Genomic DNA, 24,694 nt, shown 5'->3' with positions numbered 1-24,694 from the left:
TCCTGAGATTGTGCAAGGCCCTCAGCTGCCCTCTGAGCCAGATATCAGCTGGACAGAGAGAAGGTTGAGGGTTCAGGAAAGAGGAAACAGCCCCCCTTCCTCCTCTCCTGGGAAGCAGAAGCTGAGAGCCAGCTGCACTGGGCTCTCGGCCTTCCTTCCTGTTCTTTTCTCTGGGAGGCAGGTCAGCCAGCCCGGCAGCCCACAACCGCTTCCATCTCTGGGCCATGTCCAGGAGTGTGGAGTGGAGTGGACCTTGGCTTTTCTGAGATAGAGTATGTGTGTGGGTGTGATGCTTGGACCCTCTAAACCCTTGCAAACCCTAAACATGAAATCCAAGCTATTCTCCCATGCCCAGCCCTCTCCAGCCCGGCCTTGGCCCAGCAGTAACCTTCCTCCCCACTCCACAGCGGCTGCTCCCACCTCAGGCTCCCCTCTCCGAATGGCAGCTCCAACCACATGCTACATGCCTTATTCCCACACTCCCAACCACCATCCCAACCCCAATCCCATCCCCCACACTCCTACCCAGCCCCCATCTTATTCTCACCTGTGCCCATTCCCACCTCGAATTCCAATCCAGATCCCAGCCAACCACCCGCCATGGCCACACCCATCCTTCCCTTCTTTTTCTTACTCTAATGGATCCCGCTCTGCCTTATTCACTTCCGCTGCTTCACCTGTCAGTCAAAACCAGGCCGAGGATGAGCTGTGGACTTTCTGTTACTTCAGTCAAAGTCAGTGGTTAGCCGCTGGGTCTGGTGGTGTAGGTTCGTAATCCCAGCTATTTGGTGGGCTGAGGCAGGAGGATCATGGACTAAAAGCTAGCCTGGTTTCAGGGCCAGTTCAAGGACAGGGCAGGGAAACTTACCAAGGAGAGGAAAGCAGCTGGGGATGTAATGCATTGGCAGAGTCTGCCTGGGACGCGTGAAGCCCTGGGTTCAATCCCCACCACCACACAAAGATCACATCTGTAACCCCAGCATTTGGAAGGGAGAGGCAGGAAGATCAGAAGTTCGAAGTCATCCTGAGCTTCATAGGCAATCTTAGATACAAAAATCCCTACTTAAAAAAAAAAAAAAAAGACCATAGACATAATGTATGGATTGTGTGGCTTGAACAACGATGTCCGGCCTAGGTTCAGGGTTCTCCTCTATTTTGAAAATAGCCTATTCCTAGAATTGCCCACTGAATTCTTATTCCTCTTTCTAGTGTCCCTCAGCCTCATCTGCATCTTCCTTTCTCCAGCTGATGGGGAAGTTGCAGGAAGCCCTGGGCTACAGGAAACAGAAACTGAATCCTCTACTGGAGAAAGTTACCCACAGTGACCTTGCCTCTTCCGGGGGTGGGGGGGGGGTGGGGGGGGGTGGGGGGGGGTGGGCAGGGCCCCAGCCTGTCTTCCCTACATGTCCTGGGACACTTAGTCTCATATGCAGTCAACACAGGTTTCCAGAGTATGCCAGGGCACTCCGGTGGCTCTGACATGGACCATGCCAGCTCTAGTGTGGTCGTGTAAGGCCTTGTCATGTCCCGCTTGGGGACTCAAGGATGAGCTTCAGGAACTTCTGTCTGAGGACATTGCTGTCCAAAAGTCATTGTTCACAAGAGGAATTCTTTCAGGGCCACAAGCTCTCTGTGTCCCAAGACCGCTACCCTCCCTTTCTCCGAGGATAAAATTTATTCCCAAGGAGTTCTGGGTGCCTAATTAGGCTAATCACCCCAATCCAAGCCCAGGGCACCTTCCTTTCTATCCTCGGTTTTCACAAAGACAGTGCTCTTTGCCCTGGGGTTGCCTTTCCTCTTTATTTTTTGAAAACAGTCCCTGAGGCATTTGGGGTGGAGCAGGCTGAGCCTGCATGCTGGACTCCAGTGGGCCTGATCCCTGGGCACTGGGACTGAGCCAAATGAGGCACCACTGCCATCTGCTCCCTCAAATGTACCACTCTGGTATTGGGATGTCGAAATCCCACCATCCCTCTACAAGAGTCACCACTGCCATTTCTAGAACCTCAATTATAGGAGACAGGGAGCAAGGGACAGCAAAGACATAGCTTGCTAATGTTCTAAATGCGGGGGATTTGTCCCTGACACTATGTGTGTGAATCTAGGCCCTAGGGCTACTCTGACAAAACATATTCAACAGGCTGCCTTTTCTTAAAGTGAGGGGCCAGCCTGGGACAGTCTCCCGGAAGCCAGATACTTTACTCAGATGCAGCAGGTACTGGAAGTCTGGAGCCCCTGGGGAGCTGGGTTTTCTCTGTTCTACTTGGGCTCTTTGCTACCTTCCCTGCAAAGGCATCTCTTCTGCCTTCTTCACGGGGCTAAATGATGCCTGGGCATCTTGGGAGCACCTCAGATCCTTGGCTAGGCCTGGACTCCCTCTCTGCCCTCTCCAGGTAGTCAGTGAAGTCACGTGCTGGATGGACTGGGGGCTGGGCGATGTCATGAGTTTCCTGTCCCCACTTCCAGCCTCCCCAGGACTGCTGGTCTCTGCTGAGTCAGCAGGAAGCTGCAAGGATTGCATAGTTGCAACATTGTATCTATGATAAAAGAGACAGAAGATGAAGTTTACTGTCCTATCTTTAGGTGTATATTTACATTGTTACACAGTCTCACCACCATCCATTTCCAGTCCGTGCTCATCAGCCACAACATCGTCTCTGTGCCCATCAGATCCCAGTTCCAGATTCTCTCCTCTCTCAACCCCCAGAACTTCATCCATTTTCTGTCTCTAGATTATTCATTAACTTAAGCAACGTAGTATTTGTTCACTATGTTATTGAGCAAGTATCAGAGCTGCATCTGTCCTGACTCATATTCACTATATACACAGGCACATGTCTCTATCCATCTCTCTGTTGATAGACACAGGGATCCGCTCTGTCCTTTGACAGGTGTGAAGGATGCCGCTACCAGCGTGGCTTAGCGGTGTCTGCTCCAAGCGCCACTTCCGTCCCTATAGGTTCTCATCCTGTCCCGTTTCCTAGTTCTACACAGACTTCCTGAGGAACCCTCAGTCTTCTGCACTGCACCATTCCACATTCCCACTGACGATGTGCAGGGCTCTATTTCTGCACCCTCACCAACAGAGTTTTTATTCTTGTTTTCTCATTAGTGGCCATCATAGCAGTTGGTTGTTGTGTGTGTATATGGTAGTTTCACATGTTTGTATATGGTAGTTTCACATGATGTATGTGTCTTCTGTCACTTGTCATTTTATTCCCCCTCAGACAGGGCCTCTTACAGCTGAGCTGGCCAGCCAGCTAACCCCAGAGACTCCTGTCTCTGCTCCAACCAGTCTGGGCTGCATTCTGGGGCTGCTGTAGTTGTACGAATGCTCACACCGGCTGCAGGTACTGTGGTCTTACCCCTGAGCCTCCTCCCTGGCCCTCACTATGGTTTTGACTTATGTTTTCCTCACGGTCTTTTCATTGGTTTATTGCCCAGAGTTTCTTCAGTGAGAAGCACCTGTTCAAGTCCTTCGTCCATTTTCCTAGTTGGGTTGCTTTATTTCAGAGGAGGCTATGGCATTGTCAGAATTCTCTACATATTCTGGATATTAATCTTCAATAATGATTCTCATATTTTCTCCCGTTCTTTGGCTGTCTTTTCTTTTCTCTGCACAGTATTTTTTTTTTCTCGCCCAAAACCGAAGTCCCTCTTACTTACTTCACCCTTTTCTTTTTTGAGGTACGGTCTTCCTACCTTGCCCAGACGAGCCTCGAACACGGATCTTCCCACTACAGCTTCCCAAATGAATGCTAGAATCACAAAGCACACCACCGAGCTTAGCTTCTAATTCAGGAAAGCATTGCCTGACCCAAAGCCATGGAGACTGCCATCTAGGTTGTTTTCTAGGTGTTTCTTGGACTCCTGTGTCTGCTGCCTGTGGCGTTCCTTCCTGCTGTGGGACCCTTTGGCACAGGACCTGCTTCTTGTGCATGGTATACAGTAAGCACTTAACTCAAGTTTCTGGATGTGAGTGTGTGGTGGCCTGACACGTGAGAGTTTCCTGGCCACCTCTCTAGCCTGACTCCGACCGCCAAGGACCACACACCCTCGTCTCAATCACTGAGATCTCTGCACCGCTGAGGACCACATGGCCAGGCCTCGGTCTTCAGAAATGGGTGAATGCTCATGTATACCAAGAAGGAGGAGGAAAATACAAAGCTGTCTCTGCTGTGGCCACAGGGACTCATGCCAGAGGGGAAGTCACAGATTTACTCAGCACCCTGAAGGCTGAGTAAGATTTCTGCAAGTAAAGATAATTTATGGAGAGGGTAGAACTGGGCAGCCAGGGAGCCATGAACAGAAAAAATTAGGCCTAGGGTAAGTCTGTGAAGCCCAGAGAAAGAGGACAGCATAGGCGTTAAGAACTGGGGGTCTTTCAAACACTCAAAAGGAGTGTTTTGAGGGAGGAAGGACTCTTTAAAGGAAGCTGCAGGAGGATTCTGGGAAGTCAAAACCACCCTGAGCTACCAAGTTGAGAACTTTGTCTACAAACAAGCACGGCAGCCTCAGCACTTTGGGAAGCTCAATCAGATTCAGTCCGGCTGGTGACTGGAGGCAGGAGACAAATCGCAAATAAATGCACGGGGCTTCCTGGATGCCCTGGAGTAATTTTCAGGGTCTTGTTGGACGCCAGGTTCTGTCAGTTTGAGTCATAAGAGAAGTAAAGAGAGACATGCACTGCTGCTCCGCCTTGAGGCTGTCCTTAAGGGGTGGAGCCAAGGACACAGAAGACTGTCTGGGACATGCCACCAAGTGAGGACATTTCCAATCACTCCCTGAGCCAGGAACAGAGGCTTCTGGTTCCCTGCTGGTGGCTGCCACAGCAGTCCTTGGGAACTCTGCCTTCCTGGTGGGTTGGCCAACATAGCAGGTGAGATAAACCCTGTAGGCTCAGGCACTGAAGTGCTCCGGGCAGTCTCTGTGAGGCAGTCTCTGTGTGCCTACCCACCCTGCTCTCCTAGTCACCTGAGTGCAACTGAGAACTGGGATGTGCGTCCTGCTCTTCCTGCTCCTGCTGGCCTCTGTCTTCTCACCAGGTAAGCCGCACGGGTGTAGTGCCTCTCATAGGGTCTGGCCTCTGTGGACTCACCACAGAAGCCTAGATTATGCCTAGATCAGATGTGGTTGAGCACACCCCATCCCTGGGGCACTCACTGAGAGGGCCTCCCTAGGGGCACATTGTAGGAATTAGATCAGATTTGGAGCCTGTCTGGAGCACCCTCTCCCGGGCAGGTGACAGGGCTCTGAAATAGTCCCAGGCTTCTATCACCCTTTTCTCTGTTGCTCTCCTCCAGGCCAGAGCACATGGAGCGTCTCCAGTCCCAAGAACGTGCAGGGCTTGACGGGATCTTGCCTGCTCATTCCCTGCATCTTCAGTTTCCCTGCTGACATACCAGTGCCCAATGGCATCACAGCCATCTGGTACTATGACTACGCGGGCAATCGGCAGGTAGTAATCCACTCAGGGGACCCCAAGCAGGTGGACGCACGCTTCAGGGGCCGAGCTGAACTGATGGGGAACATGGACCACAAGGTGTGCAACCTGTTGCTCAAAGACCTGAAGCTTGAAGACTCTGGCACCTACAACTTCCGCTTTGAGATCAGTGATGGCAACCGCTGGTCAGATGTCAAAGGCACCACAGTCACTGTGACAAGTGAGGAGGCTGGGGACTGGCCACGGTCAGGGATTCCCAGGCTGCTGCTGCCTTAGCTCCAGCCCTGTCCTTTGACCTGATCTTACCCAGGCTTTCAGCCCTGACCTTTGCCTATCATTTTTTACTTGGAGACATTCTCTTTTTTACTTGGAGACATTCTCCTTTCCTTGAGTCCCCCTCCCCAGGTCTTGCCCTTTGGTTGGGGTTGTGGGGGCAGCGTGAAGTACAGTGAGGTGAGGGGGAGCCCTGAGAATTACTGCCTTTGTTTTCAGAGGATCCCAGCCCCCCCACTATTTCCATCCCGGAGGAGCTTCGGGAAGGCACGGAGGTGAACTTCAACTGTTCCACACCCTACCTGTGCCTGCAGGAGAAGCGGGTCAGCCTGCAGTGGCAAGGCCAGGACCCCACCCACTCTGTCACCTCCAGCTCCCAGAGTCTCGAGCCCACCGGTGTCTATCACCAGACGACCCTGCACATGGCCCTGTCCTGGCAGGACCACCATCGGACTCTGCGCTGCCAGTTCTCATCGGCCACACAGAGTAGTCAGAAAGAGGCTCATCTGCAAGTGCAGCGTGAGTTGTCACCGAACACCATTTCTATGGCTCCCTGACCAAAACCAGCTTGTCTAGCCCCTAGGGACAGGCCCTCTGTCCCTGTGGTATTCAGTCAGGTTCACTCGGGCCTTCAGGCAGGGCAGTTGGAGACAGCTGAGCCCCAAACGGTTCAAAAGCTGCAAAGCCGAGGAGACAGAGACACTGTAGGGCTCTGGGCCTTGCTGGCCAGACAGGCTAATCTATTTGGCAAGTTCCAAGTCACTGAAAGACTCTGCCTGAAGAAACAAAGTAGACAACACCTAGGGCTCAACATCCAAAGGTGACCTCTGGCTTCCGTATGCCTGTGCCTACCTGTGCACTCCATACCTGTGGCCACACATACCCACACGGGCACAGAGTGATGGATTCTTAGGGTCATTAGTCTCTTGCTTATAAACTGGTTAACTTTTCTGAGAGCTAGTGTCTGCTGTCTTTGGCCCCCTGACATGAGATGGCCGCCTAGTCCCTCTCTAACAGTCACTGTAAGCCATTAAGTCAAGTACAGGACTCAACGGCTTTATGTAAGTCATCCTCACGTAGAACATGGGCAGTTACAGCACAGAAAGCCATCAACAGGCCATTGATAGCCACACATAAATAACTATTGATACCACACATTAATAGCTACTGATAGCCACATATTAATAGCTATTGATAGCCATACATAAGCCAAGCACCACATTCCCAGGGCCTCATGGGAAAAGGAGGGAAGCAGGAATGGATGGGGGTAGGGAAGGACAGATGACGGTGGGCTTGGGGTTTTTCTCTAGGTGGTCTCCTTCAGAAGGAAGTATGCCCAGAGCCCTGCTATCCTCATACACCTTACCTGATATCCCATCATGCTTTGCAGATGCCCCCAAAGGTGTGGAGATCCTCCTCAGCTCCTCAGGAAAGAACATCCTTCCAGGGGACCTAGTCACGCTCACCTGCCGGGTGAACAGCAGCTACCCTGCCATCAGCTCTGTGCAGTGGGCCAGGGATGGAGTGAACCTCGGTGTCAAGGGACATGTGCTTCGGCTATCTTCAGCTACCTGGAATGATTCTGGGGTCTACACCTGTCAAGCAACGAATAATGTGGGCTCTCTGGTGTCGCCCCCGCTCAGCCTCCATGTTTTTAGTGAGTCCTGGATGAGGCTGAGGGGACCTGTGTTAGGAAAGCACTAGAAGCCTCCACATCCACAATAGTATCTACTCACAGGTGGTCTATCAGGAAGGCCCTGGAAATGGTATGAGGCGAGGCAGGTGACTCCAGGAGGCTCCTGCTTTATGGGGTGGGAGTGGGGTTCAGTAAAATAAGTAAAGATTGATGCTGACTGTTATCTCGAACTCTAAGGGTGTGTCCTATGCTGATCTTGCAGTGGCTGAAGTCAAAATGAACCCAGCAGGGCCCATCTCAGAAAATGAGACAGTGACACTGCTCTGTAGCATCCCCAAGGAGGCGCCCCAGGAGCTCCGCTACAACTGGTACAAGAACCACATTCTTCTGGAAGATGCCCATGCCCCAACCTTGCACCTGCCCGCAGTCACCAGGGCTGATACTGGTTTCTACTTCTGTGAGGTACAGAACACCCAGGGCAGTGAGCGCTCCAGCCCTGTGAGTGTGGTGGTCAGACGTAAGTGACCAGTATGTGGGGCAGCAGAGACTACCAGAACTGGGTCAAAGGGTGGGTGGAGTTACTGCAAGACAGTTAGGAGCCCTGGCATAGCAGCCTAAAGACCCTTGACTCTGATGTAGACAATACAGCCAGATGGGCTGGATACACGCCGAGCTCTGCGCCCATACACAGGCTGGCTTTCCAGGTTCTGTCTCCTCCGACGTTAACAAGTGTTTTACTCAGAAATAAGTTCCAACTTATTTTGTTCCAACTGTGGCCATCATGTTGCTGACATTGGATCCTGTCTCTGCATGTGCACATGAGTTGTGTTGTTCATTCCGTACACATACCTGTGCACACAGTGCACATACATATCATTACTCGTTCTGTCCACATGCACATGTGTTACTTACATAGATAGCTCCCTGCAGGTGCATTTAGATTTTTTTGTTTGTTTGTTTTTCGAGACAGGGTTCCTCTATAGCCCTGGCTGTCCTGGAACTTACTCTGTAGACCAGGCTGGCCTCAAACTCAGAAATCTGCCTGCCTCTGCCTCCCAAGTGCTGGGATTAAAAGCATGCGCCACCACCGCCCGGCTGCATTTAGATTTATAATGGGGCTACAATGCAGTGGAATTTTCTTGCACTTTTAACCCCAGCACTCAGGAGTCAGAGGCTGGTGGATATCTGTAGGTTCTGAGCTACCAAGGCTCCAGAGTGGGTCTCTCTCTCTCTCTTACACACACACACACACACACACACACACACACACACACACACAAATCAAAGTTGAAAAGGCATCTGCTACAGTCCAGATACTGAATTCCGGAGTTTAGTTCAGTAAGCCTTAAACATTAATGCATCAGCCTCACGTTTAGCTGCATTTGGGTGAAGTCAGCTATAAATGCCTGCTTTTCAATTAAGTGCCATACAGCCTGTGAAATCACTGAACGCCTGCATCCAAAGCCTGCTGATAGCACAGTACACCAGAGTGCCAGTGGCTCTCCTAGGCTGGTTCCTGTGGTGCTGTATGCGGCTGACCATCCAGGAGCGTGAGAGGAGGCCCTACTCTATGTAACTTGCTAGCCTCGGCAAAGGCCAATGTTCAAAGAACAGTTCATACTGACTGTGTAAGACTTTCACACCATAGGGGCGAAAAGCCCCACGCAGAGTGGTTGTGAGTGAATGACTGTCTATATGGGTGGCATCTATAGTGCCTGGAGTTTCAAGAGTAGGGTCTCTGTGCCTCACCTTGTCAGTGCGCCTTTCCCAAGACCACCCCGTATACAATCCTCACACAAGGGTCACACCAGGGAATGTGATACTGAGTCCAGACTTTTCAGGCAGTTCTTTATTCTTCTTGGAGGCTACCCCACCGTCTAAGATGGTGCACATCTTGCTTGGAAGGCCACAGGCATGTCTCTGTCACATGGACATTTGGAGCATGTCTTTAGCAGAGTTCAGGGGTCCGTTTGTCCTGTGCTGTGCTGGCCTCTGCTTGGACTGTTCCACTTTCCTCATCTTTAAAATGAGGCACTGGCCAAGTGTGGTGACACAACTGTAACCCAGCACTCAGGAGACTGAGGCAGAAGGATTACTGGTTTGGGACCAGTCTAGTTACAAAGTGACATCCTAATTTGGGACCCTGACCTCCATTTTCAGTGTGGGCATGAGGGCTAGCCTGGATAACAGAGAGATTTGCTCATCCGGAGGATAAAGTATATTCAGCAAGTACTGAGGGCGGTCTGTGGTCGCCATGTTCTAGGGCGCTGTGGGGCAAAGGTTACAGCAGAGGAACCAGGAAGTGACCTTTCTGAGGATGACAGGCCACGTCTGGTTCTCACGCAGATCCACCCCTTACTCCGGACCTGACCAGCTTCTTGGAGACACAGGCTGGACTTGTGGGCATTTTCCATTGCTCTGTGGTCAGTGAGCCCCTGGCTACTGTGGTACTGTCACACGGAGGGCTTATGTTGGCCTCCAGCTCTGGAGAAAATGACTTCAACCCCCGATTCAGCATTTCCTCTGCCCCCAACTCCCTGCGCCTAGAAATCCGAGACTTGCAGCCAGCAGACAGCGGGGAATACACGTGCTCAGCTTCCAACCCCCTCGGAGACTCAAAGGCCAGCCTAGACTTCCATGCTAATGGTAATGTGGGCATTGCTGTAGGGAACACCAGTAGGGGCAGATCAAGGAGGAGTCCTCTTTTTCCTAGCAATCCTAATGACTCAACTAAGGGACCAAACTCTGGCTAGGCCCCATGAGAGACCTGGGCTATGTAGTCACTCCAACCTCAGAGATTTCTGGCAGAGAAGGCAAAAGGGAAATGTAGTAGATCCAATGATTTCTCTCCCACATCTCTGGCTCTGCCTGGGAGGGTTCTCTACAGACATCTGCTTATTTTTCATTTCTTAAATTTTGGGGGTGGGGTGGGGTCTTTGGTTTGCATTAGATGTGGGAGACAAAATAGAGAAACAGGATCCTCTCATTGTTGGCCCACACAGCCAGGTTTTTACTTCGTTTCCACCATGTCTGATTTCAGCAATGTGGGGATTAAACCCTGCCCTTCACCCATGGTAGGCAACCTCTCCCAGCTGAGCTACATCCACAGGCCTCAAGCCAGGTGTTTGACATAAGCCTGGCTTGATCTAACCTGGGCTGCAGTACTTCTGAATTGCCAGTCAAGGCTAAATCCTCCTTACCTACCACAGAGCTCCAACAGGCTTGTGGGAAGAGGAGAACTCTAGAGGGCTTCCCTAAGCGGGCAGCACAGAGGGCCAGGGCCCTCACAGCCTAACCACAACACAAGTCTGTTCTCTGTCCCTCCTCCAGTGGCCCGACTCCTCATCAGCCCTTCAGCAGAGGTTGTGGAAGGGCAGGCGGTGACCCTGAGCTGCAGGAGTGGCCTGAGCCCAGCAGCTGGCACTCGCTTCTCCTGGTACCTGAATGGAGCTCTGCGTCAGGATGGCCCCAGCAGCAGCCTCCTGCTTCCTGCGGCTTCCAGCACCGATGCTGGCTCTTACTACTGCAGGACACAGGCTGGCCCTAACACCAGCGGCCCCTCCCTGCCTACTGTCCTCACTGTGTTCTGTGAGTTAGCCTTGGCTACTGGCCTCTGCCCACTGTGGGATCATCCCGTGGGGACCACCAGCCACCCTCTTCCGTCTCCTCGTCCTTTGGCCATGTGTTTTGAGGACTCTCTAGAAAGGAATCATTCTTTAAACACTTGCCTAGTACATAAGACTGTGGATTCAGTCCTAGACCCACTTAGTGACTCCTCTTGTTGCTGTGACAATGACAATGGGCAGAAAGAAGGGTTTGTTTTTGGTTTCAATTGGAGAGCGCAGTCTATCAAGGCCACAGGAGTGGAGGACATCTGTTGTGCAGCGGGAAGCAGAGATGGGAAAAGCTGGCGCTCTGCTTGTGCTCTCTCTCTCTCTCTCTCTCTCTCTCTCTCTCTCTCTCTCTCTCTCTCTCTCTCTCTCTCTCTCCCTCTGACTGTCCTGGAACTCACTCTGCAGACCAGGGCAGAACGCCAACACTCACTGAGATCCGCCCGCCTCTGCCTCCTCAGTGCGTGAGGCACCTTGCCTGGCTACTTTTTCCTTTTTATTGAGTTTGGGACCCTGGCCCATGGAGTGCAGCCACCCTCCTTCAGGGTGGGTCATCCCATCTCAATTAATCCAATCTAGAAACTCCACAGACATGCCCAAAGGATCATCATCTCTTAGATGACTCTAGATCCTTCAAGTCCACAGTAATAACCACCCAAATTATCAAATCAACGCAGAATCTGGAGTGGTCATTTAAGTGTTACCCAGTATGTCAGGATCTCAGCCGGGCAATGAACAATGGTAGAATGAACTTTGAGGCATTGTGTTAGCCAGCATCGGTCCTGGGGACTTCTCTGAGGGCCTCCTGCTTTAGAGGTAGATGGGACACGACATAAGGTGACTGACAGCCCATATGCCACCTTGATCCCAGCTGGAAGATGGCTTCTTGTCTGGGAAGACTCTGTTCAGCAGTAGGGCACAGTTTAGGATGAGGAGCGTAGAGGAATGGGTACCCTGTCCTTGTCCGTCCTACACCGCTGTTTGTGGCTGCTCGGTGTGCTTCTTGGAGGCCAGCCAGGCGGAAGTGGACCTGGGCTCTATCAATAGCCAAAGATGAGGTCCTAATGCTCTTGCTCCCCACAGATCCCCCAAGAAAGCCCACATTCACTGCCAGGCTGGATTTGGACACCTCTGGAGTGGGGGATGGACGGCGTGGCGTCCTCTTGTGCCGTGTAGACAGTGACCCACCAGCCCAGCTACGGCTTCTCCACAAAGGCCATGTTGTGGCCACTTCTCTGCCATCAAGGTGTGGGAGCTGCTCTCAGCGGACAAAAGTCAGCAGAGACTCCAACTCACTGCGTGTGGAGATCCAGGAGCCAGTATTAGAGGATGAGGGCGTGTACCTGTGTGAGGCTAGCAACACACTGGGCAACTCCTCAGCCTCAGCCTCCTTCAATGCTAAGGGTAAGGAGTAGCGGAGGGTCTGAGGGAACTGGAACATGAGCTCAGTTTACCCCTGCTCTGAGCAAAACTGACCAGGCAAACTAACCTCTGTCCATAATGGGAGGAAGCAGAGGGAGCCTCGATGTCCCTCCCTCCACATCAAGGGAGGGCAACCATCCTGGGACTTCCAAGGCTCACCTCTGAGAACATAATGGGGTTACCTTGCAGTCCATCACTTTTCCATGTCCCTCTATGTCCCCATGTCATATTGGCTTTCCTCTCTATCCTTCTTTGCTTAAAGTTAGAAACTGGAGTCTGGGCCAGGGAGGGTGTGGAGTGAGGCTAATCAGAGTGAGGCCGGTCTCCAATGAGCCCTGCTGCCTGTCCTCCAGCCACTGACCTGGTCATCACACCGTCCAATACACTGCGTGAAGGCACAGAGGCCAACCTAACTTGCAGCGTGAACCAGGAGGCTGCTGTCAGCCCTGCCAACTTCTCCTGGTTCCGGAATGGAGCGCTGTGGACCCAGGGACCACTGGAGACCGTGAGGCTGCAGCCTGTGGCCAGGACTGATGCTGCTGTCTATGCCTGCCGCCTCCTCACTGAGGATGAGGCTCAGCTCTCGGCTCCTGTGGTCCTAAGTGTGCTGTGTGGGTGATGGCTAAGAGCATCACAGCTTAGAGGGCAGAGCAGTGTGTGTGTGTGTGTGTGTGTGTGTGCGCGCGCGCGTGTGTGTTAGTGGGCTGGGAGGCTGGAGGGGCCTGAAGGGTGGAGGGACCTGGGGACCATGGGGTTGGGGGTGTGTCCTGGGGAGATAAGTGTCAGTCTGGCATAAACAGCTGGGCCTATGGAGTGTGTACAAGAGGAGGGGACACAGTGTGACAGCTAGAATGTAGCGAGATTGGCTAGAGTAGCCTGAATAGCTACCTCCGCTCTGTTCATGCAGATGCCCCAGACCCTCCAAAGCTGTCAGCCCTCTTGGATGTGGGTCAGGGCCACATGGCCGTGTTCATCTGCACTGTGGACAGCTATCCAGTGGCTCACCTGTCTCTCTTCCATGGGGACCACCTCCTGGCCACCAACTTAGAACCCCAGCGTCCATCCCAGGGCAGGATCCAGGCCAAGGCCACAGCCAACTCCCTGCAGCTGGAGGTCCGAGAACTAGGTCTCGAGGACTCAGGAAACTACCGCTGCGAAGCCACAAATGCTCTGGGATCAGCCAACAGTTCCCTCTTCTTCCAGGTCAGAGGTGAGTGCCAGCCCTCTGACTTCTGGGGTGGTTCCTGAGACCTAGACCCACTCTGTGAACTGTGAGTCCCGTGTGGATGCTTGGGTTGGGATGTCCATTGCAGCCTTCACATAGCTTCCATTCGCTTCCACCAACTGCAGAGCCATGGGAAACAGAAGCAGCTGAGCAGGTGCCTTGTCCAGAGAGCACCCACCCTCCCCCTTCTTCCTTGAAATTACTGTGCACCCATGCCAGCCTGAGTCCTGCCTCAGCCACCTTAGGGCTAAGATTACAGATGTGAGCTACCATGCCCAGCTGGCTGGAAAATTTTCTAACACAATTTATTTTGTAATATAATTTTTGTTCCATTCAAATAGTCTCATACAAAACCCAGTACATGCATGTTATACATATATATTCTTACAAATATTATATTCATCATATTTTTTCTCTATAGAATCTCCTAGAACAAGGGATTCGTGGTGGCACACACCATAAGCTAAACATTTCAGGAGGTAGAAGCAGGGAGATACCAGGTTCAAAGTCATCCTTGGTACACATGTCAAAACAATCTATCTAGGAAAATACACAAGAAAAAGAAAAGACAATATCCATAAGGCGAAGGCCAAAGAGACACACATACTTCTGTCATAATGCCAAGCAGTAAGAATTTGGGGCATTTGCTTTGGTTCTGTCTGTCTTTTCTAATTTATTACATCCATTTCTTAGGCAGAGAGACTGAGTTTAGTTCTGGTCCTGGCTCCAATCATGCTCCAGCTGTCTCTCTTCCTCACTGCCTGACCCCTGAGTCCTCACTGCCCACTCCCCACTCCCTAGGCTGTCATGGTCTCCATCCTGGGTGAAGGGCTTGGTCAGAGCAGGCTGGAAAAAAACAGCTGTCGCTAACTTTCCCCTCAAGCCCTAGGCTTCTCAAGCTGAATCAGAGCAGTGACCTTGGCACGAGCTAGCCTTCCTGTGACAGTGCATTTGGGGTCAAGCCATCGTTTCTTAGGGACAACACATGTCAGTGCTGCGTCTGGTCCTGGCTGTAGAGCATATAAGACCCGCTCTGTTGAGACTCGCCTGCCACAGGTGACAGGGATTGACAGGACAAAACCCAAACTTCAAGTGTTGCAAACTGTTAATCCCAGTGCTTAGGTGGCCGAAGCAAGAGGCCCTTATAAATTCAAGGCCAGCCTGGGCTACCTAGTGAATTCTAAGCCATCTAGATGCTACAGAGTAAGACTGTCTCAAAAAACCAAACCAACAGAGCGACCAACCAAAACCAGAAACCCATATGCCAAGTGGAAAGGAGCAAGGGCCAGGGTGAGGCAGATTCAGGCCAAAAGGAGCAGGAAGGACAGACACGGAACTGAGGGAGCCCTCGGCAGCTATAGTCACAGGACAGGGATGCTTCATTCTTCGAGACACACATAGTACCGACAGTGGGAGGGATGTCGGTAAGCCCTCCTTTACCCTGCTTCTCCTTGCAGGAGCCTGGGTCCAGGTTTCGCCATCACCTGAGCTCCGGGAGGGCCAGGCTGTGGTCCTGAGCTGCCAGATGCCCACAGGGGTCCCTGAGGGGACCTCATTCCGCTGGTATCAGGATGGCCGCCCCCTCCGGGAGTCAACCTCTTCTACACTCCGCATTGCAGCCATAAGTCTGAGGCAAGCTGGCGCCTACCATTGCCAAGCTCAGGCTCCCGACACAGCTTCTGCCAGCCTGGCTGCCCCTGTCAGCCTCCATGTGTCCTGTAAGGATGTGTCTCACTCAGGTGGGGGGAGGGAGGTGTTTCACGGCAGAGCCTTGTATGAGGGATGTCTCAGTCACACCCTGACCTCTCTTCATCTGATATAGATACCCCACGTCAGATGACACTCAGTGCCCTGTTGAGTTCGGGCCCTGAGCGGCTCGGCCACTTGGTGTGCAGTGTACAAAGTGACCCTTCAGCTCAGCTGCGACTGTTTCACCGGAACCGCCTCGTGGCCTCTACCCTACAAGGCCCGGAGGAATTGGCAAGCAGTGATCCCCGGCTGCACGTGACTGTGAGGCCCAATGAGTTGCATCTGGAGATCCACTTTACAGAGCTGGAGGATGGCGGCACCTATACATGTGAAGCCACCAACACCCTGGGCCAGGTCTCGGCTACAGCTGACTTCGATGCCCAGGGTCAGTGTGGAAGAGAAGAGGAGATGCAGAAGGTTCTAGAAGCCTAGGAGCATAAGAACAAGCCCCAACCCCATGCTAATTAGGGATGTGAGTTCTGGACTTCGGTTGCATGAAAGGCTTGTTTAAAAACTGGGTGCCCTAGCTGGGTGTGGTGGTACACACTTTTAATCCCAGCACTTAGGAGGCAGAGGCAGGTGGATCCCTGTGAGTTTGAAGTCAGCCTGGTCTATAAAGCAAGTTTCAGACAGCCAGGGCTGTTACACAGAGAAACCCTGTCTCGGAAAAACCAAAAACACAAACAAAAGCAACCAAACATAAAAGAACACTGGGTGCCCAGTGCATAAAGATAACCAGAAAAGGCATGCCTCTGTTGCATGCCTGTTAGAAGAGATGCCTCTGTTGCATGCCTGTTAGAAGAGATGCCTCTGTTGCACAGGGAGGCCTGTTCATCCATTTGCCTTTAGCCAGGGCCAGGGAAGGGCTTGGGACTGTCTGGGCTCTGAGTTATTCTGCCAAGGACTCCCCAGGTTCAATCTATGGACTCCTTTAGCAGGAATGCTCCTGCAGCGTCGGGAGTGCCTCAGCAGCAGAGCTGACCGGCCCATGGAGAGGCAGTGGCTTGTTGCACAGTTCTAAGACCTTCACTCGTGACTTCCTCTTTTCTCCAGCTGTGCGTGTGGCTGTGTGGCCCAATGCCACTGTGCAAGAGGGGCAGCAGGTGAACCTCACCTGCTTGGTCTGGGGCACCCACCAGGACTTACCCAACTACACATGGTACAGGGGTGGCCAGCAGCTCCTTGGTGCCAGATCCATCTCCCTGCCAAGTGTCACAGTTTCGGATGCTACCTCCTACCGCTGTGGTGTGGGGCTCCCTGGCCACGCGCCCCATCTCTCCAGACCTGTGACCCTGGATGTCCTCTGTGAGTTTGGCTGGGTGTGGGCAGTGATGGAAAGAGTGACAGAAATTCATGGGGCTCAGGGCATGGGAGGTCCCCTAGTCTAAGAACAACCAGCCGGTTTGGGGGCACTTAGGGGGGGGATGGGGACAGGTTCCTTTCAGGCTGAGGAGCATACCTGACACCTACCTGTAGTGGGTGTCAATTCCAGAACCATGTGAAGGAAGATCTGCCCATGGGCTGGACATTAGCGGACTCTCCTGCCACTTGCAAACTGGCCTTCTCTCTGTGTCCCTCCTGGACCTCTGCAGATGCTCCCCGGAGCCTGCGGCTGACCTACCTCCTAGAGACCCAGGGCAGGCGGCTGGCCCTGGTCCTGTGTACTGTGGATAGTCGTCCACCTGCCCAGCTAACTCTCAGCCACGGTGGCCAGCTCCTAGCCTCCTCAACTGAAGCTTCTGCCCCCAACACCCTGCGCCTAGAGCTTCAGGACCCCAGGCCTAGTGATGAAGGGCTCTATAGCTGCTCTGCCCACAGCCCACTGGGCGAGGCCAACACAACCCTGGAGCTCCGGCTGGAAGGTAAAGCAGGGACAGACCAAGGCTGCGGGGGCGGAACTGCCTGTGGTGTCCAGCCGGGCCCAGCTGACTCTGGACTCCTTGGTTCAGGTGTACAAGTGAAAATGAATCCCTCTGGTACTGTACCCGAGGGAGAGCCTGTCACCGTGACCTGCGAGGACCCTGCTGCCCTCTCACCCACCCTCTATGCCTGGTTTCACAACGGCCATTGGCTTCAGGAGGGCCCGGCTTCCTCACTCCAGTTCCCGGTGACAACACGGGCTCATGCTGGCGCTTACCTTTGCCAGGTGCATGATCCTCAGGGCACACGGAGCTCCAGACCTGCCAGCCTGCAAATTCTCTGTGAGCGGGGGCTCCTTAGCCGTGGCTTTCCGGAAGGAGGGTGGCAGAGGGTGCTTCCACAAATTGGTTAGGGTGGGCGTGGCACTATTGGGAGCCTAGAAATGAGCACTTGGTGAAAAGAGAGATTAGCAATGAAGGTGGAGACATGGCCGCAGGAACCCTGCTTGAGGGACTCTGCCCACAGACTCCCAATCAGGCATAATTTTTAGAAGGGGACACTTGTTTGGAAACCGAGCTTCACCAACACTGGGCAGCGAGCCGTACATGCCTCAGCAGGGCCCCTATCTGTGCCCTGCCCTACCTCTAGATGCCCCTCGGGATGCTGTGCTGTCCTCCTTTCGAGACTCAAGGACCAGGCTCATGGTCGTGATTCAGTGCACTGTGGACAGCGAGCCACCTGCTGAGCTGATCCTATCCCACAACGGCAAGGTGCTAGCTGCCAGCCGCGAGCTTTACAGCCCGGCGTCAGGGATAGGCCACCTCCAGGTAGCCCGAAATGCTCTTCGACTACAGGTGCAAGATGTGACTGTAGGTGATGACAACACCTATGTCTGCACAGCCCAGAATACACTGGGCTCCACCAGTACCACCCAGAAGCTCCTGACAGAGACTGGTGAGTGGGACCGGGATGAGGTTTGGGATTCCTGTGCTGTGGGGCTGGAGCCCATGTGAGGGGCTGCTGTCCCGAAGGAGTATGAACTACTTCCTTAAGAACCCTAATCTGCTTAAGGAGGCTTGGCTCTCAGAGAAAGGGGATGATCCAGCCCTGCCATTGGAGTAGGGAAGGGTATTAATGCCTCATGGAAAGAGTGGGAGGAGACATGTCCTCACCTCACACATGCTTTACTGCAGAAGCCTGGGATGGTAGCAGAGCCCTTACCCTTGGGAAGCCCATTCTGAGGGTGTGGTACAGCCTCATGCTTCAAATGGCCTTCTCTGATCCCGGAGGCAGAGCCTGTGTCGGGAACCTCACTACACAAATGTGATCATGCTGTTCTGTGACCAAGGAGAGACAGAGTCCCAGTGTGGAGGGCCTTGAGCCCAAGACAGATTGAGATCGCCCCATGATGCCCAGATCCCTCACCGTTTACCCATCCTTGCACTACAGATATACGCGTGGCAGCTGAGCCAGGCTTGGATGTACCAGAGGGCACAGCTCTGAACTTAAGCTGCCTCCTCCCTGGTGGCTCCAAGCCCATGGGCAATTCTTCCTTCACGTGGTTCTGGAATCGCCAGCGACTCCACTCAGCTCCTGTGCCCACACTCTCCTTCTCCCCGGTGGTCCGGGCTCAGGCTGGCTTGTACCATTGCAGGGCTGAGCTCCCCACTGGGGTCACTACCTCTGCCCCGGTCATGCTCCGGGTCCTCTGTGAGTATGAACCCACCTCTGCCCAGCATCTGTCTCTACATCTCACTGGTCCATCTGTATCAGGTCTTTTCCTCTTCTCAAAGCAAGGGCTTCATAGGTAAGGGTCTCAGAACACTAGCTTCCCCACTGGCTGGTTGCATGTGGTTGTGCATCTCTGCCTGTATCCCCAGCTTTGAAATGAAGGATACACCCCTCTCACCATCTTGGGATGAATACAGAAGATGGAGCAGACTGAGTGCCTGGTGCAGCAGCCATCACTAGCTCTGCTTTTCACACTCTAGTCCTCGGTGCCTATGCTGTGCCAACCATGCTGCTTGGTAACAAGTTACCCCAAATTCACAATTCCGTGGCTTAGAAATTTGGACAGGACTCAGCTGGGCAGTTCTTCTGGTCTCTTGACGGCAGCTGTCCGGTGGCTCTGCTGAGATTGAACTGTCTAAGATAACCTCACCCGGAGGCTGCAGATGGGTTGGCCTGGGTTTTCCACATGTTTGTTCCAGGAAGCAGAAGAGAAGCTTCAAGGTATCCAGTTCCAAAGTCCCACTGTGCGGCTTAAAAAAAATGTGTATTTGTATGCTGCATATGTGTGTGTGGTGTGTATATGCCTGTATGTGTTTGTGCATTGTGCAGAGAGGCCAGAGGTCACCATCTTTATCACTGTGCACCTGATCTCTCACAGAACCAATTCAGGAAGACTGGATGTTCACAGAGTTCCAGGGATCCTCCTGGCTCTGTCTCCCCGGTGCTAGCATTAATAGAGTTTGTCACATGAGTGCCAGGGTCAAACGCAGCTCACCCTCGTGTTTACGTGGTGACCGCTTTCCTGACTAAGGCATCTTACCATCGGTGATGTCACCTTTGCCCCAAGAGCAAAAGAAGAGGCACTGGAAGTGCAGCAGAGCCACGGCAGAGGGAGGGGTCTGTAGGGGATTTCTAAGTCAGTGTACTCTTCTTCCTCCTCCTTACAGATCCTCCCAAGACGCCCACTCTCACAGTGTTTGTGGAGCCTCAGGGTGGCCGCCAGGGCATCCTCGACTGTCGGGTGGACAGTGAACCCCTGGCCAGCCTCACCCTCCACCGGGGCAGTCAACTAGTCGCCTCCAATCAACTTCATAGTGCTCCCACACAGCCCCACACCCGAGTCACTGCCCCTCCCAATGCCTTGAGAGTGGACATAGAGGAGCTCGGGCCTGGCAATCAAGGGGAGTACGTGTGCACTGCTGCCAATGCTCTGGGCTCCGCCTCAGCCTCTGCCTACATTGGGACCAGCGGTGAGGGGGAATGAAGGCTGTACCCTCTGGAACCTCTCTGCAGGAAGATTCTCGTGTCCTAAGGCGGTCTTCCCACACCCCTTCTGCCAACAGACAACTTGTCTGAATAGTCCAAATGGATCACTTGCACAGGGCTTTGGGGTTGAAGGAAAAGTTAAAATCAATTTTCTCTTGGTTGGGTCACCTTGGGAGGGACTGTTGAGGCCTGAAGCCCAGATAGCTCCTTCAGCTTCTCCTTCCTGTTGCAGCTCTGCACCAGCTACAGCTCTTCCAGAGGCTGCTCTGGGTCCTGGGGTTTGTGGCAGGCTTCCTGTGCCTGCTTCTGGGTCTGGTGGCCTGGCACACCTGGAGGTGAGTCCAGATCTGGGGGAGGGGGGCAGGAATATGTTATTCTGCTTATTCTGTTCCCTCCTTTGTCCCCCAAAACCTTTGAAGAAAGTTCTTCCCTACAGAGTCCACAGGCTTCAAAGTTCCTACTCTGCCCTCTCCAAATGTGGGGCTTCCCTTTCTGAATCTCCGCCACAGTTTGTCCTGCTGTAGCTTTCCTTTGCTGGCATCTACTCCTGCTGAAGAAAGGGCTGGGGCGGGGGAAGAACCAGGATGCCCCACACTGTGCAGGGCTCTCCTGCTCTGGACAGCTGGGGAGGGTGGGAAGCAGCAGGGAGGGGTCTGTCACGGAGTCTGCTCTTGCCCATGCAGAAAGAAGAGTTCTACTAAGCTGAATGTGAACGAGAATTCAGCAGAGATGGCCTCTCAGAAAGATACTATCCAGGTATCCATTCAACACATGTGAGCGCATGGAGGTGTAACTGGCATCTAGACAGTGTTTCTACCTAAAGGACAACGCCAGGGTCGGGGCAGCTGGAAAGGAGTGTAGGAGCCCAGATGTCCTTGGGAAACAAGGAGAGCAATTCTGACTAAGGCTCAGTGTAGTTAAGGGTGCACAACTTGGTGACATGGGTGGCTTTTCTGATCCCCTGCCCTTCCATTTTGAAGTCTTTCTTCATTAAGTCTGTTTGTCTGGATCCTGTCACCTAGGCAGGAGTGAAAGGCCATTTCCCCTCCCTAATATATCCTCTCCTGCAGATGACCCCTTCCTAGGACCGTAAGTCAGTGTGGGACCTTCTGTGACCCAGGTTTTCTTTAACGGGAAGCTCCTAGCTCTTGACGCAGCCACAAATGGAACCTCATCTCACGTCTAGTCCCTGAGCTGATGATGACTTACCTGCCCTCAGGCAGAAGTGGTTGCCGCTGATAACCCCTCAGGTGTTGTGAACAAGGTCCTGCTCACCTCTGTATAAGCAGCACAGAGACATCTGGCTTTCCTGACCTGCCTGACTTGCCTTCCAAGCCTCTTGATCCTAAGAAAAATGGATGAAGGGAGGTTTTGGAGTAGAGATCAACCTTCTGCATCCAGGGCTCTTGAGACTGACCCAGCCATGTCACCCGTGTCTTTTTGTGTGGTTTTCCTTTGTATCCCTTTGCTTTTCTCTTCAAAGCTCACCTTGGACTTTCTTGGTGGGTTAGAGCAGCATCCAGCTCCTCAAGGACTTTCTAAGATGGTCTGTACCAGGCAGGATATAAGTCAGGCTGCTCTGACAGAGGCTGGATACAGTGACCACAGCATGGCATAGGGTTAGTTCTCCCTCCCAGCCTGGTTCTGCTGTGCTGGTATCAGAACCCTTCTCTCGCTTGTCTACACTCCCCAAGTGTTGCCTTTGATTATGAAGCTCAGGTGACTGCAGTGCCCATGAACCCTACAGTGAGAAGGAAGAGTGAAGAGGAGACACGCCCATCCCCAAGGTCCATGGGTGGACGGGGCAACTGCACCCCACCCACTTCTCATCAGCTAGAAACGTCACATAAACATACCATGCAGCAAGGGAGATTGGAAAATGTAGTTTTTACATCCTGAGTCTTGGCAACATTGGAACCTGTCTTTCTGAAGGATACCAACTGTGGACACACAGCCCTAGGACTTTTGATTTTGAAAAGAGTGGCATTATCAGGGATAGGGTCTGAATCAGTGTCCTGGGTCATACTGTTTCGGAGTTTCCTGAAAGGCACAGTCCCCCTTACATGGTAAACCGAGGAAGCCAAAATTCGGTGGTCCCTAGGTATCTTATTTACTGTTCTTTTGCTGTGAGGAAGGGAGACTATGACTAAGTTAACTCTTATAAAAGAAAGCATTTAGCTGGGTGTTTGCTTACAGTTTTAGAGTGTTAGTTCATAATCATGGTGAGAAGCAGGAAGACAGAGATAGAGATATTATGACAGGGGGAGGGGGAGGGGAGAGAAAGACAAGTAGATGATAGATAGATAGATAGATAGATAGATAGATAGATAGATAGATAGATCGATAGATAGACAGACCCTGGTGTGGCCTTTTGAAACCACGAAGCCCACCTCCAGTGTCACATCTCCTCCAACAAGGCCACACCTTCCCAACTGCTCATTAATTGGGGACAAAGCATTCAGACACATGGGCTTGTGGGGGCATTCTCATTCAAACCAACACATTGATTAGGGTAAGGGCATGCCGGGAAGACATCCTTGTACCAGGTCTGGCCCCTGGAAGAAGAAGTAACTCATCCCACTCTCTGTCACCCCACAGCTGTATCAGTTCTTTCACGAGCAGGAGCAGACAGGGATGTTAGCAGTGTCCTTGCTCCTGCCCTGGGTCCTGACAAAGTGCCCGTGCCACAGCAAAGTGAACAACTGCACAGTTCCTTTACGCCTAAGCCCCAGTGTCTGTTAAAACCGAGCATCACCAGGAAGGAATGACGTGCTCCTGGGAGGTCAGGGATGGAGGGAAGCCATGTCTGCAGCAGGCTTGAGATTCCTGCTGTGGATTGGTAGTAGATCGTAAAGGGAACAAAGGGCCTGGGGTTGAGAACCCGGAAAAAGTGGGGTTGCAATAGGAGGTAGAAGGTTGGGGATGAATTGGAAAAGGAGTAACTGTGCAACCAAGGCTGGGCCTTGCTCATTCTAGGCCTGCTTTCTCCCTTCCTCCCCCTCCCCTTCCTCCCTCCCTTCCTCCCCCTCCCCTTCCTCCCTCCCTTCCTCCCCCTCCCCTTCCTCCCCCTCCCCTTCCACCCTCTTTCCTTCCTCCCTGTCTCCCTCCATCCTTCTCTCTCCTCCTCTTCCCTCCCTCCCTCCGTCTCTCCATCCATCCCTTCCTCCATCCCTTTTTTCCTTTCTTCCTTCTTTCTTTTCCTTCCCCTCTCTTCCCCATCCCCCCCTAGACCAGGTCCCATGTAGCTGGAGCTGACTTCAATCTCATGACATAGCTGGGAGTAGATGACCTTGAACTTCTGATCCTCAGTCCCTAGTTCTTTTTGTGCCTGGATATTGTATTTTCTCTGGGAGCCTGTCCAGCATTTTCCTCCAATAAACTTCATTCCAGGATACAACTGGAGTCAATTTTCTTCTTGCAACCAAAATGTCTAGGCCAGAATGTAGAGAATTCAAATATTAAACGCTAGCGTCTCAGACACCATCTGTGGGCATGTGGCCAGCGAGTATAAATCACACAATGCTCGCCGTGCACTGTCTGCTGAAGTCATCTGGGTCCTTCCCTGCTCCCCACAGCTCCTCACGGTGCCTCACAGAATGGGAGAGTGGGCTGCTCACTCACAGGCACCAGCACAGGTTTGGCGAATGGTGGGTGGCACTTGGTTCTTGTGCATTGTTGTTGAGTAGAAGCACAGAAAACCAGCTTTACCAGAGGCAAGACAGGGAGAGAACAAACCAAAGATGACAAGATGTTCCAGGATGACCCGAAAGCAAAAGCCACACCCAAAGGGTGGTGGCTACTGCGGGTTTGGGGACATGTGACTTGAATCTTTGTTCTCAAGTACTTACTTCTAAAAGGGGTGTTGGAGATTGCTTGCACAGCACGTTGGGCCTAATCTCCAGGGGTCTAAAGCATAAAGGCTTTTTATGTAATACATATCCAATGAAGAAATCAGAAATGCCAGCACTCCAGAGTACCCCGCTCCCAACCCCTGCCCGTGTGGCTGCTAGCTTGACTAATCAAGCTAATCTAAAAATCAAATATAATACCACAGATTTGATTTTTCCCGTGTTTCAGCTTTATAAAAATGGTATCATACTTTAAACACGAGAACGTTGTGAGATGACTGGCCAGTGTCTCTTAAGGGTAAAATATTCTTTCCCTGACCCTAGCATTCTATTCTGAGGCAGTTTCTCAGAAAAAAGTGAGGGCGTGTGTCACCCTGAGATTTGTATTAGAATGTTTATAACAGTGTTACCCATCACAGCCAGTTACTGAAAACAATGAATGCAGCAGCAGGGGGATGGCTGAGTAGACCAAACCACACCCACACAGCTGTGAGAAGCTCCGCCCCCAGCTGAGTGTGGTTTGCAGATGCTCGGTGGGAGGGACTGGCAGGGAGGGCTGCAGCTGCCCATGATTTTTTTTTTTTCTGCCACTTGATCAAAGGCTCTGACAAAGGCAACTTAAAGAAGGAA

The 24,694-nt window shown here is 52.5% G+C and overlaps 1 protein-coding gene across 4 annotated transcripts; it reads left to right on the top strand.

The window, feature by feature from the left end:
* Window positions 1-4,273: 4,273 nt before the first annotated feature.
* Window positions 4,274-23,613, top strand: Siglec1 (sialic acid binding Ig like lectin 1). Of its 4 annotated transcripts, XM_052183655.1 has the most exons (22): window positions 4,274-4,879; window positions 4,971-5,045; window positions 5,304-5,663; window positions 5,936-6,235; window positions 7,107-7,373; window positions 7,615-7,869; window positions 9,699-9,998; window positions 10,683-10,940; window positions 12,047-12,367; window positions 12,739-12,996; window positions 13,293-13,595; window positions 15,068-15,328; window positions 15,433-15,744; window positions 16,413-16,664; window positions 16,952-17,221; window positions 17,309-17,560; window positions 17,868-18,173; window positions 18,669-18,929; window positions 19,898-20,200; window positions 20,449-20,551; window positions 20,900-20,972; window positions 21,355-23,613. In XM_052183655.1, the coding sequence occupies exons 2-22, from the start codon at window positions 4,997-4,999 to the stop codon at window positions 21,400-21,402; spliced, it is 5,112 nt and encodes a 1,703-aa protein (XP_052039615.1). In that variant the 5' UTR covers window positions 4,274-4,879; window positions 4,971-4,996; the 3' UTR covers window positions 21,403-23,613. The 4 variants fall into 4 exon arrangements, with proteins under 4 accessions (XP_052039615.1, XP_052039614.1, XP_052039613.1 ...); XM_052183654.1 differs by having other exon boundaries at window positions 4,274-5,045; window positions 21,362-23,613; XM_052183653.1 differs by having other exon boundaries at window positions 4,274-5,045.
* The last annotated feature ends 1,081 nt before the right edge of the window (window positions 23,614-24,694 follow it).

This window comes from Apodemus sylvaticus, chromosome 5 (genome assembly GCF_947179515.1).
Source record: "Apodemus sylvaticus chromosome 5, mApoSyl1.1, whole genome shotgun sequence".
Taxonomy (NCBI): Eukaryota; Metazoa; Chordata; class Mammalia; order Rodentia; family Muridae; genus Apodemus; species Apodemus sylvaticus.
This window is presented reverse-complemented; position numbering and strand designations above follow the sequence as displayed.

Excerpts from the sequence above, each read along its gene's own strand:
- Siglec1 (XM_052183655.1), top strand. The coding sequence starts at position 4,997 with ATGTGCGTCCTGCTCTTCCTGCTCCTGCTGGCCTCTGTCTTCTCACCA. Across the intron at positions 20,201-20,448 it reads TGCCTACATTGGGACCAGCG|CTCTGCACCAGCTACAGCTC; the intron begins GTGAGGGGGAAT and ends TTCCTGTTGCAG. Across the intron at positions 20,973-21,354 it reads CTCAGAAAGATACTATCCAG|CTCCTAGCTCTTGACGCAGC; the intron begins GTATCCATTCAA and ends TTTAACGGGAAG.